Genomic DNA, 16,404 nt, shown 5'->3' with positions numbered 1-16,404 from the left:
TAAAGCAGCCCTTTGATAGAAAAGAGATACATCTTCACCCCCCCCCACACACACACACACACACACACGCACACGCAGACGTGTATGTTTGTGTGTTGTTCTCTTTAGATAATGCCTTGTTCCAAAAGTAAACAAAGCTTATTTTCTCAAGATAACCAGATACATGTAGTTTATTTACCTCAAAATAAAATAGTGTGTGTGTGTGTGTGTGTATATATATATATATATATATATATATATATATATATATATAAAGAGAGAGAGAGAGAGAGAGATGTATGTATGTGTGTGTATTTATAAACAATCACAGAGTATTTTTAATCATCCAGAACACGGCAATTCCAAAAAATAAAAAATAATCAAAAATAGGTCCAGTTGGGTTTTTTTATTATTTATTTATTTATTTGAGTTTCCATCTCACCTCAAGAGCTGTTTATTGACAAAGGAGGTCTCCTATGACAGAAAACATCTAAAGCCACATAACACCCCTGAATACCTAGGTCTGAAAACCACAGCGATGATAAGTATTATTTATTTTAAAATACTGCTCCAGATCTGTATATCTTTATTTCAAAAGTGTAGTGCACTACGTTAAATGATAAACATGCCTGTCAAATTTGGTACAAAGCATGACAAGGTGGGTTTGATGAAGACAGAGGTAGGCAACAAAATAATGTTCCTGACTTAGAATGCAGTTTCGCAAGTCATGCACACAAAAATAAGCCTTGATTTTCAAGGGCTGGCAACACAAAACTTAGCCGCATGGCTTGCTGGTCAATTGGTTGCAAACACTTAGAATTCAGTGGATCCTAAAATTGGCCTATTTTCTCACATTTTGGGGGGAATATTAAGTCACCAACTACTTTCCAACAGTCCAACAGCCTAGTGAGATATAACAACTCGAATATCAAAAAAGTTAGAACGTTGAGTAAAATTTAAATGAAAATGCAATCATTTGTAAATCTCATCAACCCATATGTTATCCAGACCGGGACATAGTAAACATACCACAAGTTTCAACTGAGAAAAAGTATAATTTTAGGGAAAAAGTTTTGAATTTTATTTCAGCAACAAATCAAAAAAAAAAGAGACAGGGCTACAAAAGGCTGTAAAAGTAAGTAGTACAGGTAAGAAACAGATGGAAAAGCATTTTGCAACAAATTATGTTCCCTGGCAACAGGTCAATAAGTGGACTCAGTAAAAAGAGGGCATTTTAGAAATGTTGAATCACAGAAGTAAAGACAGACAGACAGAGGTTAGTCTGGTCTCCTCCACTCTTCGATATTTACAGACTGTGGATAAAAGAAGAGGGCATGTTTCACAGCGGTAAACATGCCCGGCCATCAAATTCAGAATAACCCTATTTGAAAAAAAAAAGAGTCAAATTTCTCAGTTTCAGTATGTGTGTTAAATGGTAAATAAAATATGGGTTTTGAGATTTGCAAATTATTGTGTTCTGTTTTTGTTGTTGTTTACATCCAAACTTTCTTGGAGCTGGGATTGTTTGTTAGCACTGGTTAACATGCACACTGCTGTCTATCATAGTGGAATAACAGCAATGGTGAGGTCATTTCACAGGGAGCCAACAAGGGAATATTCATGTTTTGATCATTTGTTCTTTTATTTGAAGTTGTCTGTAGTCAAACAAGAATTAGACTGGAGGGACACTTTAGTAATTTAACCAAATTGACTCGTACATGCTTATTCAATTCAATTCAATTTAATTCAGTTTACTATTAAAGCACCAAGTCATAACAAAAGTCGTCTCAGGGCACTGAACAAAAACATTCACATACATTCTAAAAGCCAATTAGTAAAGGTTATCTGTCTAAGGGAGCCAGCAGATTGCGTTGAATCTTCACTTCGTTACAGTCTCCCATCCTGAGCAGCACATAGGCAACAGTGGGAAGGAAAAACTCCTTTTTAATAGGAAGAAATCTCCAGCAGAACCAGGCTCAAGAAGAACGGGTATCTGCTTCAACCAGCTGGTCTTATGATTTTATTTAGGAAAGAAATAAAATAAAATAGTTTAAGAAGGGTTAACTGAACGCTTTAGGCAGTAGACATATTTCTTTTGTGCTGTAGGTTAACCATTTGAAATGTATAAGTTAAAATATTTAGTTTAGCTAATTTAGTAACTAATTGGGTAAAATGCTCTCCTTCTACTTTATGTCAACAAACATAAGCACAGGCATTTGCATGCAAAATATTGTTTCATGTTTTTAATGTCCATGATAACTATAAATAGTCACATTTAGTGAGTGCTGGTTTCAAAACTAGAAATTTAATGTGATAAAGCTGTGGTGAGGGAGCATAAGACAAAACAGGTCTTTAGTGTCCAGCTGAAAAACCTTTGCTCTTTCTAAAGCTGTTTTCACCTTTACCATGTTCTGTTAATTTTTTTTCTAGATGCCAGTAACAGCAGCCATGAGTCAAGGGTTGGCTCGGTCAAGGAAGGAGAGAGGAAGGCTATGGTTCCTCTAGCTGTCATCTCTACTCTGACACTTCTTGGCCTGGTTGTCCTCGTTGGTCTTCTCATCTACTGGAGGTTAGTACTGCTGTGGCCTTAAACCTCCACAGTGTGTGAAGATATGAGCCGATGGTTTCCTGACACATGTCACAGCCCCAAGTTATGTTGTAATATTCCCACAAATTGTAATTAAAGGCCTAGCATTTGTTGAAGAAATGCATATCACCCACCACCTTTCACCCCATAGTTTTAAGATAAGATGTGCTGAGAAATGACAGAGTTGTAACCATTTTTAGACAGACCTTGAAAATAACATTATATACAATCCCATACAATGTCAGGCTCAGAGTATGTGTTAAGGATGACCCGCAGCTATTACCACATCAAATTTTAGCTCATTACCTGTAAAATTGACATTAAGAAAATGTAAGGTTTTTTGCTTTTTTTACCCATTAAAAAACCTTGGGTGTGTAACCCACTCAGACTTTGAAAAAAACAACTTTAGAAATCCATTCAATGATGTGCTGTCACACAATGTTAAACACTTTAAGCAATATGTTTATCAGATTGTACATTTTTTATCCTCCTCAACTGAGATTTGATTATGTTTTGCACTTGGTTTGTTGTTGTATCTCCAAGATTAAGCAGTGCTGAAATGGTAATAATCTGAAGAGCAGGGGCAGGCATTAATCCACAATGGAGGGTGTACCTCAGCTGTAACAAATTGAGTAACTGCTCATGGAGTGTGTTCAGATGCTTGCTAGATAGGAAAGGACATTCACCTGATTATTTTGGACAGAAGAAATTGACTTGTGTGTCTTGTAAGACTGGAGGGGGGAGGCCAAACCTGTGCTGTATTGTCTGTACCCTTTTGCTGAAGAAAGAAAAACTCAGAAAGGTTATTGAAATAACTTGAAACTGACAAATGTAATAAAAAGAATATGAAAACCCCCCCAAAAAACTAAAAATCCACTAATGAAAATCCGTCATTGCTTTATAATTTTGGTTCAACAGAATTATTAAAAAAAATAATGAAACTGACTTTGACAAAAAAGGATGGTACCCTTAACTTAATCTACCTTTGTGACTCTGAGACGTCTACACCTGTCCACAGGTACTTTGTCTCATTCCCCATGAACAAACTACTCCATCTGTCTCAGATTTGAAGGTTACCTTTTCCATACTGCAGGTTTCAGCTCCTTCCACAGATGTTCAACAGGAGTTAAGGCTCCGAAGGCCACTTCAGAATAGCCCTGTGTTTTGTTTTGAGCCATTCTTGGATGTTTTTAGCTGTATGTTTTGGCTCATTATTTTGTTGGAGGGCCAATGATCTGCTAGTGACCAAGCTTTCTGACACTGAGCAGCACATTTGGCTCCTGAAGGCCTTGATAGTCTTGAGATTTCATTGTACCCTGAACAAATGCAAGACACCCTGTGACAGATGCAGCAAAGCAACTCCAGATCATAACACGGCCTCCTCCATGTTTTACTTTAGATATGCTGTTTTTTTTCCTTGTATGTTTTTTTTTTGGGATCTGTCAATGCTGGTGTGACTTGTTGCCAAAAAGCTCCAGTTTTGTCTCATTTGTCTAAAGTACATTCTCCCAGACGTTTTGTGGCTTTTCAGTATACATTTTCATAAATTCCAGTTGGCTTTTGAATGATTTGGTGTCCTCCATAGTCATCTTCCATTAAGTCAACTTTGGCTCAAACAGTGTCTGATGGTGTGATCTGAGATTCATGACCTTTGACATTGGAGTTCACCTCTAATCTCTTGGGTAGTTGTTCTGGGCTTTTTGGTTATCTTTTGTATTATTGATTAATATGTATTATTATTATTTGTGGGGGGGTTTTCTTGAACAAAAGTGTACAAACAAATTGGTCCATGTCTATATATCCTTTTTCCACTAACCTTTAACAAAACAGGGCTATAGTTTCATAGGACTGCAGTTTACTTCTCAAATTACCAAAAGTGGCAAAAATACAAGAAGCATTTATTTAAATATCTTTCATGAAACATTTTATCACATTCAATTTTATTCCTGAAGTAGCTTTTCTACAGAAGGGGAAAACTACTATTTAAATAACTTTTTTCCCCCTATGCTTGTTTTAGTATTGATGTCAGACACATATCCAGAAAACGACTGTTTGGTGCAATAAATAGACACACACATATATATATATATATATATATATATATATATATATATATATATATATATATATATATATAAAATATATAAAAATAAGAAGATTGCCTCCCATTGAATTTTAGGAAATACAAGCAAAAAGATTAAGTAAGAACAATCAAGCCATAATATTATGAAAAGGTCTGTGGAATCTAGAGAAATCTTTATTTTTGATCTTTACAAATTTTTTTTGGAAAATTGTAGATAGTTTGTCCTGCTGACTTTCAAAAATTCTCATGTTGTCAAGTTTAGGACCCAGCATCCTAATGATTTGAGGACCATCAGTGCACATGACAAGAATAACCTGCACATTATGTAAAGAAACTTTTATTGCTTAACATTAAATATAACCAAATTTAGGAGCAACATACCTTATGCTGATGTTATCTTTGTCAGAAAAGTCTTAATAATTTAATCAAAACAATATCCAACCACATTGTTTGGGTATTAAAACAACATTGGTTTGGAGGAAAATCATCTGGGTGCTAAACTGGCCTAATTGCAGACTAGTCATGTCACACAACAAAAGCAAATAATACACTTTAGCTAACAGTGGTTGCAAAAAAACTCATTGTTAAAATTAACCTTTTCTTAGTTTGTTTATTTCAACAGAAACTCTGAGGACTAAATGTCCTCAGAGTTCAGTACAAGACAACTGGACCTTCCTTTTCTTCTGAAGATGTTTTACCTTTAATCAAAAGGCTTCATCATTTATTATCTGTCTGTCATACATTTTTTCCATTTTCAATTGTCAATCAAAATCAAATGCCTGGCTTTTCATATTTCACTTTTAGGCTCAGATATAAAAAAAACCCCACAAAATAATATTTATTTATTTGGTCGTGTTTAGGTGAACCAGAAGTGGCTCTATGCAGCAGTTAGGGTCATGTAGTAGCTACTATGGCGAGCGACGCTTGAACCACTGATAGAGGACATGTTTAACAGCGGTTTGAGCCTCGAAACAATACGCAAGTCTCCATGGCTGATGGGTCTGACTGGATTATCTGTTCCTGATTGATTGATCGAACAAACATAAATATGTAGACGCCTCATTTTGTGTTGGAACCCAGCAACGAGAGTAACCACAGAGCGAGCAGCTATGATCATATTTTATTTCATATGAGATTTCCTTTCACAAGTAAGATTGAAAAATAATTTTGGTTCTTTGACCATTTATTATATTATGTCATCGTAGCTAAAGTTATTTGGCAAACAACGAAATGTTAACAGGAGAAACTGGTGCTCCTCTCTCATTAGCTCTTTCTGTTTATTTTCTTCACATTTTGAAGGTTTCCCAGTAACACAGATTTAAGGAGGCAATGGGAAGATGCAGTAAGAAGGGAGGGTTTTGTTGCTACAGTTGTCTCAGCTCTGTAGTGAACATTTCAAACCAGAGGACTTTAACGGGACCAGCATAGAGATTAGGAAAGATGCAGAGAGCTTCCAGTTGACCTTTCTCAACATTTTCCTGAAAGTGAAGCTCAGCTCTCCAGCTCCAGTTAAAGCAGGGCAGTGTAAGACCTTAGAATGACCTGGAGTTTTTTAGGGTTACTTTTCCAGGCCTTTAAAAAACTGCATGTATGTGTGCATACACAGCACTAAAGAATGTGAAGAAATTATTGATGTGGTGTATACAGAAGGCTCAGGATTGTGTGTGCATATGTGTGTGTAAGAGAGTAAAATAAATTGAAATGAACAATCCAATTTGTTTATTTATCATCCATCCTCTTCCGCTTATTCCGCTTGTTTATTTATTAAAATTTATAAATTTATACATTTATTAATATGCCATACCATATGTCTGCCCTTGTTAAAGAGCATAAAACAAAGTATTTTAGCATGAAAGTACATATTTTTAATCTGTGAAAGCGTCCTGTATCATAACTACATCTGTGCTGTTTGTAACAAACCAAACTGTGTGAAAATCGGGTAAAAATTCAGAGAGTTATGATTATTTTAGTTGGACATACAGCTTCCTCAGTACAAAGAAATGAACTGGGGGGCGCGTGAAGTACCTGGCCAAGATGGCGGCCGCGCTGACTCGTCAGCTCCAACAGACAGCGCCAGTCTTTGAGGTGTCTATGTAATCAATGTCTATGATGGCCGCTAGCGCTGCTTACCAAACTTCTGGGTCACCTAAACCCGACCAATTAAATGTTAAATCAAATTCTGTCCTCCTGCCCATTTTTCCATTTCATGTTTTTGATCTTAGCCTAAAAGTGAAATATGAAAAACCAGGCTTTTTTTTTTTCGTTTTATAATTGTTGTTATAATAGAAAACAAAAAAAACAGTCGGTTTTTCATTATTTGATTTTTGATTACCTATTGAAAATGGAAAGAACAAATGATACACGGATTCTGGTAGATATTTAGTGAGGAAGAGAACACAGACTTGCTGTCTGTCATGTAAGTCAAATCAAAGGTATTGATCGCAGCCTGTATGGGCAAAAGCCTTATCTTTAAATTGTAACACAGAGCAGAAATCTGAGATGGTTTCTCCCTACATTCAGTGGGTGGCGCAGAAAGAGCACATGCTACAATCGATTCTAAGCACACAGACACACCCATTAAAACACCTGGTTTACCTTATTTTCCGCAGTATAGGACGGAGTGGATTATAAGGCGCACTGTCAATGAATGGTCTATTTTCAAACATTTGTCATATATAAGGCGCATTCAGCGAAACAAAACAGCCCAATCTATTCAGAGAATACTGCACCGATGTCAAGAAACGGTGTTCACATCGGACTGTTTTGTGTGCGACACCAACCGCAGTCATACTAAAACATTACAACTTCTTACATATATGAAGCGCTCCAGATTATAAGGTGCACTGTCGGTTTTTGAGAAAATTCAAGGCTTTTAAGTGTGCATTATAGGCTGGAAAATATGGTAAATGAATGACTTGTGGACATGCTTCTGGAGAACTTGATGATTTGATGAGGAGGTAATTAAACCTTTTGGATCAGGTGTGTTGGAGCAGAAAAACCTAAAACTTCCAGGACAGTGGCCCTCATGGCCTGGAGTTTGACACCCCTGCACTAGAAGGAAACAAACACACCTTAGAGGAGTCTCCCATTGCCCAGTATAACACTTTCATGCTATTGCCTGGGACAGTTGCCAGGTTATGGTACTCCTTGTTCCGTGAGGGAGCAGAAAAGAATTTGTAATCAAGCAGAGAGCTTTGCAAGCAGAGATTTGATCCATACAGAGAGAAAGTTATGCGCGCAAGCAGAAAATCTGAAAGAGCACAGAGAATATTTGAAAAAGAGCAGAAGTTTTGAGTGCAAGCATTACAAGTTTTGAGAACAAAGAGATGAATTCCTGCTTTAAATTTGAAAATGTAAACACAGATATTACAAATTTTGAGAACAAAGATAGCTTTCAAACTGAAAATGTGTGCTCTCAACTTATGGCAGAAAAATTCCTCCATAGGTAGGAAAAAGCAAACCTGGTAACATTTTTAAAATGGGGGGTTAAAAGACATCCTGATCAAAAATAACATCAAGGTTCTTTACATTAGAACTGGAGGCCAAATTAATGCCATCCAGAGGAAGTGAAAGGCTGCAAAGTTTATTCCTAAGATGCTCAGATCCAAAACCACTACCTCTGTCTTGTTGTAAAGTAAAGGTTTATCAGTCATTAGAGACAAATGAAGCAGCTCAAATGATTTCAGTAATTCAAACTGAGGTTACCCGCTAGCGTGATGTAGTCCCCGGGCCATAAGTTGTATAGTCCTGGTGTAAACATTTCAGTTTTTTTCCAAAGTAACTCTTTTTATCTACACAATTTTTTGTTTGATACATATACAATCTATTCATTAAAATGTAAGCATTTTTGTCTTCTTTCACCTTCTGTCTCTCACTGCTATAGGACTTTTCTCAAATCCCCCAAAATGCAAAGACTCCACAGCCAAGCGTCCATGGATTCAATAATATTTTAGCTCAGAATATCCTCTTTAAACTACAAGTGAAAGAACTTTTAACTTGTCATATGTCCTACATAAAACACTGTAGAAACATAAAAATTTATGTGAAACCATCAAAGTCTTGTGGTTCAAGAATTTTGAAGAGCTGTGTTTTAGTCTTCTTACAGCAACTATGAGACTAATTTTCAGATTTTGATTGTCTGCTTCTCAATAACTTGGCCGTCAAGGAGTGACAGACAGTCGTCTGGTTACCATAGCAACCATAATAAGCCATTGGCAGCAGTTTTAACATTTCTTTCAATCTCTTTTTTTTTTCTTAAACACATTAAAGCTAGTCAAGATTTTCAGTCATCCAAGACAAAAGTAGCAAAAAGAACAAGTGAATCAACAGAGCATCTCATGTAGTTTTAAGATTGGAACTCCATACTCTACAGTTTTAAATTGAGAAAGCTTCCCAGATGGAAACTACATAATATGATCTCAGTTTTTTGTTGTCGTTGTTGTTGTTTTTTGAGGTCCTACATTAAAGCATTTATTCATAGCTTAGATTAATACAAAGTTCTGTTGATTTTTTTGACAAGTGTTAGCATTGACATTCTACCAATTTTTTAAAGGAATTTTCTAGTTTAGTAAATTGTTTGATACCCTAACCTTATTTAGCCTTATTTAATCATTAATAAATAGTTAATTAACCTTGAAAGTATTATTAATAAAGGATGATTCATACACATTTATTTATGCTTTACACATAAAAGCAAGAACACAGTTGACTGTCCCGTCGATTGTTGACAAAAGCAGGACTCAATCACGGCTTTTTATTTTTTAGAAGAAGATGAAGGTCAACAGGTAAAAATGAATTTGTGGCCCTTCAGGGTTTTGTCTACATTAATAAATTCTTAATAAAGCATAAATATTCTTCACTTTAGAAAGATTCACAAAAAGACTTAACTAACTACTAGTAACTGCCTGATTTATTATGGCACTGCAGGATAAGTATTTAGTCAATTTAAACATTCTCTGACCATTAATTCATGTCAAACACATGGTGTGAAAGTACATTTATATGACCATTTACATACATATACACACAATATATAGAATAGTTAATTCATGAGTTATTAAGCATGAAGAAACATTGAATATGTTGGTTATGGAAGTAATTAGCCTTTATATGTAAAGCATTAATAGCTGTGAACCTTTCATTAACCTTGAAAACATCAATAATAATGATGTTTTCAAGGTTAATTAACCGTTTATTAATGATTAAATAAGGCTAAATAAGGTGTAGTTATTATAAAGTGCTACCAATTGTTTGTCTTGCTTTTCTGTATCATTTTCCAGTAGTAAATATGGTGACTAATCTAAAAAAACAACAAAAACAACAAAAAAACAAAAGTGTCCATGTGATGCCCATATATCCGAAAAAAAATTATATGAAACATTAGTTTAAAAATACCTTCAATGACAGAATTGTGTTGCTTTAACAGATTGTTGAAAGATACTGTATGTATTTTATATCTGAAAAGGGCTATACACTAAAACTGAAGCCAAAGCAGAGCATGCTTTATGGAGACACTACTTTGTGATTGACAAGCCACTACCATACTACTTCTAGAAATCCTTTGTATATAAATCCCTGGGCCTCATTGTGAGAGTATTTGTGTTTTTTTTCATTCTGTAATCTCAAAGCTCAACCTCCTTTCTGTGTGCTGATAATCGGTGATGTTTATTTCTGGACAAGAGACCACTGGTTCATCAGAGGACGTCTTATCTATATAAAAACATGTCAGGGATTAGCAGAACATCTTTTTTTTCTGTGTTTATGTGAAAATCACCATGTTTTTGACAAAACATAAAATCACATCAAAACAAATGTATCTTTACCCTGTTACATTCTGTGCCGTTTTTTGGATTTGCTCCTTTTTATCTTCAGCATTTTTCTTGTTATTTTTCCTCTCTGCATTTAAGACAAACATGAAACTCTTTTTAAATGTTTTTTTGGAGTTCAAAGACTTTTTGTACTGTACAATTCAACTAAAAAATGTAAATGTGTGGAAAAAAATAAAATAAAAAAAAAATAAAAGGTGGAAGGAGCTGGTTGCATAAGTTTGCTCTCCCTGAAACTTTCTGATTTTCTGATTTATTTTAACTTTCTGATTTAGAAAGGTATCAGCAGATCACATCTCAGTTTGATAATATTTGCTCCTCTTCCCTCCTAAAGTGCTCTAAATCTGTCAGATTGTGAGGGCATCTCTTGTGCACAGCTAGGTTAGGTTTTTTTTATCTTCTCAATTTAGGTCTAGAACAGGGTGGGGAACTATGTTATCTGTATTTATATATCTATTTTGTCATAGAACAGGGACTGTTACAGAGGGCTGTACCAATAAGTTAAACTCTGTTCTGTCAAAAAATAAGTTTCATAATTAGGTATAAAAAATGTTTTTCTACTAGCTGCTAAAAGAAGACATTGTAATTGGGCAATAAAAATAAATAAATGAAATAAATACAAAATAACCTATATAACACGTGCACAAAAATATAAAGAAACTCAGGATAAATGTAAGGGTGTGCACCTTTATGCAACTAGCTTATTGCATTTTTTTTAGGTTTTTCCCCACTACTGATTGTTTTCAGTTAGGTTGTACAGGATATTTGTCAAAATAAAGACCAAAAAAGTTTATCATGGTTTTATTTTACATCGCAAAATCATGGTATTATGTGTAAACTTTATATCCACTGTTTATATCAACAGACAAAATGAACCAACTTGAGTAAATTTTCAAATGATTTGTCTGCAGAATGTGTTTCCAGACGGCTCACTTTTACATTGATGGCATCTCCTCTTCCAGAGTCATTGGTGCGCAGTCCACTACCACACTGACATTTGGTAACACAAATCACACACACATATACACTTTTCTTCCTTCGTCTTATGCCTGAATTTTAGGACAAGTTTCGAGTCTTACAAATTCAATTGCAAACTTAAGAACAAATTTTCTTTAAGCAATATGTTTTTTGTGAGTTTTATTGATTTTTTGAAGTCTGTGTTCCCAGTGTCTCAGAGAATGCTGACAGATACAAAGTGGCCAAAATAGCATTCAGTTTACCAGAATGTCCTCACTTAAAATTCTTTCAATTTTCTAATTTCTTTTTTTTTTTTTCATTTTTCCAAAATGTAACTTAAAAACTGACTTCTTTAGCAATGTCCTAATTTTGCTCAAGTTTCTTCATTTTATGCCAAGAATAAAAGTTCAAATTTATTTTGTTTAATATGAATAGCATAAAATATTTGATGTTTGACAAGGACAATGTCTTTTTCCCTCTCTATATATGTGACTATTTACTTAGTGTTTTAAATTTTCCAGATTACCAAACCACTTTTCCAGTGAAAGACTTTGTCAGACATGTTGCTGAGCTTCACAGCACTCAAGGCTTCCAACAAGAGTTTGAGGTATGACAACAGGAGTTATTCTGCACTTCTTCCTCTAGCTAATATTCGAACATGTTGGTAAAGGTCTGACTGAATGATGGTTATTCCTGCAAATGTCATTATATTGTCTATATGCTTCATGATAACTTGTGATGATGTGATATAATTTGGTTTGATGCATATGTGCAACACTAGTTGACTAATTTGGATAGTCAAGTCATTATTTATCCATAAAAACAAAATAAATACAACCACAATTCATTTGTTTAAAATCTAAATGAAAACAGAATGCAAAGATTTGCAAATCACATAAACCCATATTTTTAACAATGGAAAAAAGTAAACATATCAAATTTTTGTACTTGTTAGAAATGAGAATGGTGAACCCAGGCTCATAATGATAAAATAAGAAAACTACTTTATTAACAAAACAAGGAAAAACAGAGCTGACGAGGTAGAAGGGTGGAGAGGGAAACACAAGATGGAGGGACCAAAACAACAAAACGAACCTGGGAAAAAGGACCAGGGGAAACCAGACTCAGGTGGGTGGAGGGGGAAAACCAAACGATGGGGGGCAAGAAAAAACAAAACAAAGAATGATAAACTGAAAACCGACAGGGCAAAAATCCTGGGAACAAACAAAAAACTTTAAAAGAACTGGAGGGCCTATAAACCCTTGAGGTGGACATCCATGTGATCCTGGAGGTTTGGGAGTGTGGAACCTTGGAGGGGGTGGAACCAGATTTTAAAACAAGGCAGTCACCAACCCCCTCTGGAGTGGCCTGGTGAGAGACGTCAATCCCGACCCCTCTGGAATGGCCTGGTGAGAAGCGTCATCCACAACCCTCTCAGAGACACTGGAGAGTGGAGAGATGACGTCATCCACAACCATGACCCTCTCGGAGGAGTCGACGTACACAACTTTCTCAGAGACACTGGAAGGTGGAGAGGCATCATCATCCATGACCCTTTCACAGTCACTGGAAGGTGGAGAGGCATCATTGTCCATGACCCTCTCAGAGACACTGGAAGGTGGAGCATCATCGTCACCAACCCCCACAGAGACACAGGAAGGTGGAGCGTCATTGCCAACCCCCACTGAGACACAGGAAGGTGGAGCTTCGTTGCTGACCCCCACTAAAACACAAGAAGGTGAAGCGTCGTGGTCACCGACCCCCACAGTAACACAGGAAGTTGGAGCATTGTGTTCACCAACCCCCACAGAGAGACAGGAAGGTGGAGCGTCATGGTCACAACCTCCTTAGAGACACAGGAAAGAGTAATAGTCTGTGGGACCGGCACTGGAGATGATGAAACCGGCTCTGGAGATTACGAGACTGGCTCTGGAGATGGCAAGACTGGCCCTGGAGATGGCAAGATTGACTTGAGAGATTTGGCAGGTTTGAGAAACTTAGCTAACTTATCTGGCTTAAGCTTTGAAGGCTCTGCAGAGGGTGCTGAAAGACTGAAGGCTCTGCAGGGGGCACTGGAGAAACTGAAAGCTCTGCAGATGGCACTGGAGATGCAGAGAGCGGCACTGGGGGTAGTGGAAGCGGTGATTGGGCGGACCTGGCAGGCTTGGGTGACTCAGCTGACATTGCAGATCTGGGTGGCTAAGTCACTAAGGGTTCAGAAAATCAAGATGGTTGAGGTTTTACGGGCATATTTATTAATTGTCCTTTTACATGAGTGATTTCCTTATGGACGTTGGAGAATTTTGGTAGACTGAGAAAACCAGCGCAGGACAGGGGGATGTGTTCAATCACGTTACAGGTGACAAGACTGTGTTTAGAGTCCATGTTTTCTGCAGTTAATGAAAGCAGTTTGTGGATCTGACTGGAAATATCTGGGAGCTTGGCAGGAGAAAACTCTGATGCTTCTATGTGGTGGTAAAATGAAAAGGGATCACCAATTACTGGAGACTGAGGAGAAGACTAGGGAAGGGGACCTGGTGTACATGAAGCTGATGGAGTTGTGGTAAATTCTGTGGACGGTGGAAGTGCTAGACTTGCTGCAGCCAATGGAAGCATGGAGACTGCCGCGGCCGGTGCCCTCCTTCACCGATAGTGGCCATAGGTTGCTGGGGGGACTGCTGCCAGATAATAGGGCCCATCAAGGAAGTTAAGTGGGTGTTCCTGCTCAAATCCGTCAGGATCCTGGCTTTGTCCTACATTGTGAGGGGAATGCAGGCGAAAGAGTCCACTGGGTTCTGTTCTGGCTGCTTGTTTATTCTGTTAGGGACGAGCATGGCAAACTCAGAACGCAGACTCATAATGATATTAAAAGAAAACTACTTTATTAACAAAACAAGGAAAAACAAAGAGCTGATGAGACAGCAACAAAATGAAAAAACAAAAACTTACTACAAAAAACTATGAACAAAAACATAAGGCGCAAGAGCGTGGCGTGGACAAAAACACAGTGACATGGGCAACCGGGAACACAGAACAGACAAACAGGAATGAACCAGCAAGGAATCAATGAAAAAGAAAACGGTTTGAAAGAACTGAGGGTGAGTGGAAAATGGGTTCCAGTTGGGACATGGGAGGCAACAGGTGAGGTGGGCGTGGCTGGCAGAAAGGAGTGTAACAGAGCTAAGGGGCAGGTGAACAGTGACACAGGAAACACATGAGAAAACTGAAACACCAAGGCAACCATTGTGTCAAGAGACAGACAACAAAACTACACAAGAACCTAAATGCAGAATAAACAAGAAATAAAACAGAATTACAAGACAATGAACCTAATGCAAAATAAGCTAAAAAACTACTTAAGTCATGAAAGAAATAATAAATTCTACCATTTTTGAAAAAAATTAAAATAAAATTTGTAATTTTAAAGTTAATGGCAGCTACAAATTTTTAAAAAAGTTTGGACAGGGCTATGTTTCCCACTGTTGTCAGGAACGTGGAACGGATGGAGAGGAACCCAGTGTGCAGACTCATATAAAAGAAACTAAACTAATTTATTAAACTAAAGAAAAAAACGAAAACAAAAGCTGACATGGCAGCAGAACAAAAGGATAAACAGAACATAAAGCATGGAGCAGCAGAACCAAGAATGACTGCGAGACAACAAGCAAAACAACGACAACCAACAGACAACAAACAATGAACCAGCAGAAAGTGAGAGAAGTGACCGGGTATTTGAATACAGAGGGTGACGAGGTAAGTAGAAACAGGTGAGTGGGGATAATTACGGACAGGTGGAGATGAGGCAAGGAGGGCAAAAGAGTAACGGAGGAGTAGTGAATACTGAGCAGGAACACAAACAGGAAAAAACCAAACTGAAAACAACAACAAGAATAAATAAAGAAAACAAAACCGAAAAACACAAAAAATCCAAATCCTCACAACTGTAAAGCATCCACTCTTTTTTTACCAACAGTCTGTAAAAAAAAACAAAGAATAGTGGAGATCAGTTGCTTGATTTTTTGGAGGGGAATGTCCCATTTTTGTCTGATGTAAGATTCTAGCTATTCAACAGGCCTAGCTCTTTTTTGCTGGCTCTTTTTGTTTCATGATGCACCAAATGTTTTAAATTGGTGAGAGGTCTGGACTGCAGTCAATTTAGCACCTGGACTCTTCTACTATGAAGTCATGCTTTTATAGTGGACGTTGTACACGGTTAAGCACTGTATTGCTGAAATAATAAGAGGTACCAATGCATTCCCATACCATCAGAGAACCAGACATATCTCTCCTTTTAGTACTTAGAATGTGTAGCATCTATGGTTTCTTAAAAAAATTGATTTTGAGTTGTCAGACCACAGAACAATTTTCCTCTTTGCCTAAGTCTACTTTAAATTTGCTTTGGCCCAGAAAAAAATGGCACAGTTTCTGGATGGTGTTCATACTTCTTTGTATGATAAATCTTTAAACAGCCTTTGTGGATGACACAGTGAACTGTGTTTACAGACAATGATCTGAGTATAGATTTATACTCAGATTTGAGATATTCCTAAAATCTATCTAATCTAATTCACTCCTGATCAAAATCTTAAGACCAGTCAAAAAATTGCAAGAATTTGCATTTTGCACTATTGGATCTTAAGAAGGTTCTAAGTAGAGCTTCACAATGTTAAAGGAAAAATCAGCGTAAGAGACAAAAACTTTTGAGTGGGGAATTAATTGAAAACTACATTTACACTCAGACATGATTTTTTCAGCTGATCAAAAGTTTAAGACCATAGCTCAAAAAAACCCGAAAACCCCCCAAAACATAAATCAAAGTGTCAAAAAAAAGGACTCAGTAATGAGTAGCTCCACCATTCTTGTTGATGACTTCAAACAATCGTTTAGGCATGCTTGATGCTAGTGTTTCCAGGAGGCTAGTGGGAACGTTGCTCCAAGTGTTGAAGATGGCTTCACGAAGGACATCCACTGTC

General features: G+C 36.8%; 1 protein-coding gene across 23 annotated transcripts in view; it reads left to right on the top strand.

Moving 5' to 3' along the window:
• Positions 1 to 16,404, top strand: part of ptprz1a (protein tyrosine phosphatase receptor type Z1a) — a 197,760-nt gene that overhangs the window by 113,063 nt on the left and 68,293 nt on the right. For 21 of the 23 annotated variants that reach the window (XR_005234290.1, XR_005234291.1, XM_037980715.1 and 18 more), the window contains 3 exons: positions 2,410 to 2,548; positions 11,386 to 11,474; positions 11,953 to 12,038. Coding sequence is in view for 21 of the 23 variants with exons in the window: in XM_037980715.1 (XP_037836643.1) it covers positions 2,410 to 2,548; positions 11,386 to 11,474; positions 11,953 to 12,038 (314 nt within the window). In the remaining 2 variants the exon portion in view is untranslated. The remainder of the gene's footprint in view (positions 1 to 2,409; positions 2,549 to 11,385; positions 11,475 to 11,952; positions 12,039 to 16,404) is intronic. The other 2 variants (XM_037980712.1, XM_037980710.1) reach the window with 1 other exon arrangement.

Source organism: Kryptolebias marmoratus, linkage group LG17 (assembly GCF_001649575.2).
Source record: "Kryptolebias marmoratus isolate JLee-2015 linkage group LG17, ASM164957v2, whole genome shotgun sequence".
NCBI lineage: Eukaryota > Metazoa > Chordata > Actinopteri > Cyprinodontiformes > Rivulidae > Kryptolebias > Kryptolebias marmoratus.
The sequence above is the reverse complement of the archived record's forward strand: the minus strand, read 5'-3'. Positions and strand labels throughout refer to the sequence as shown.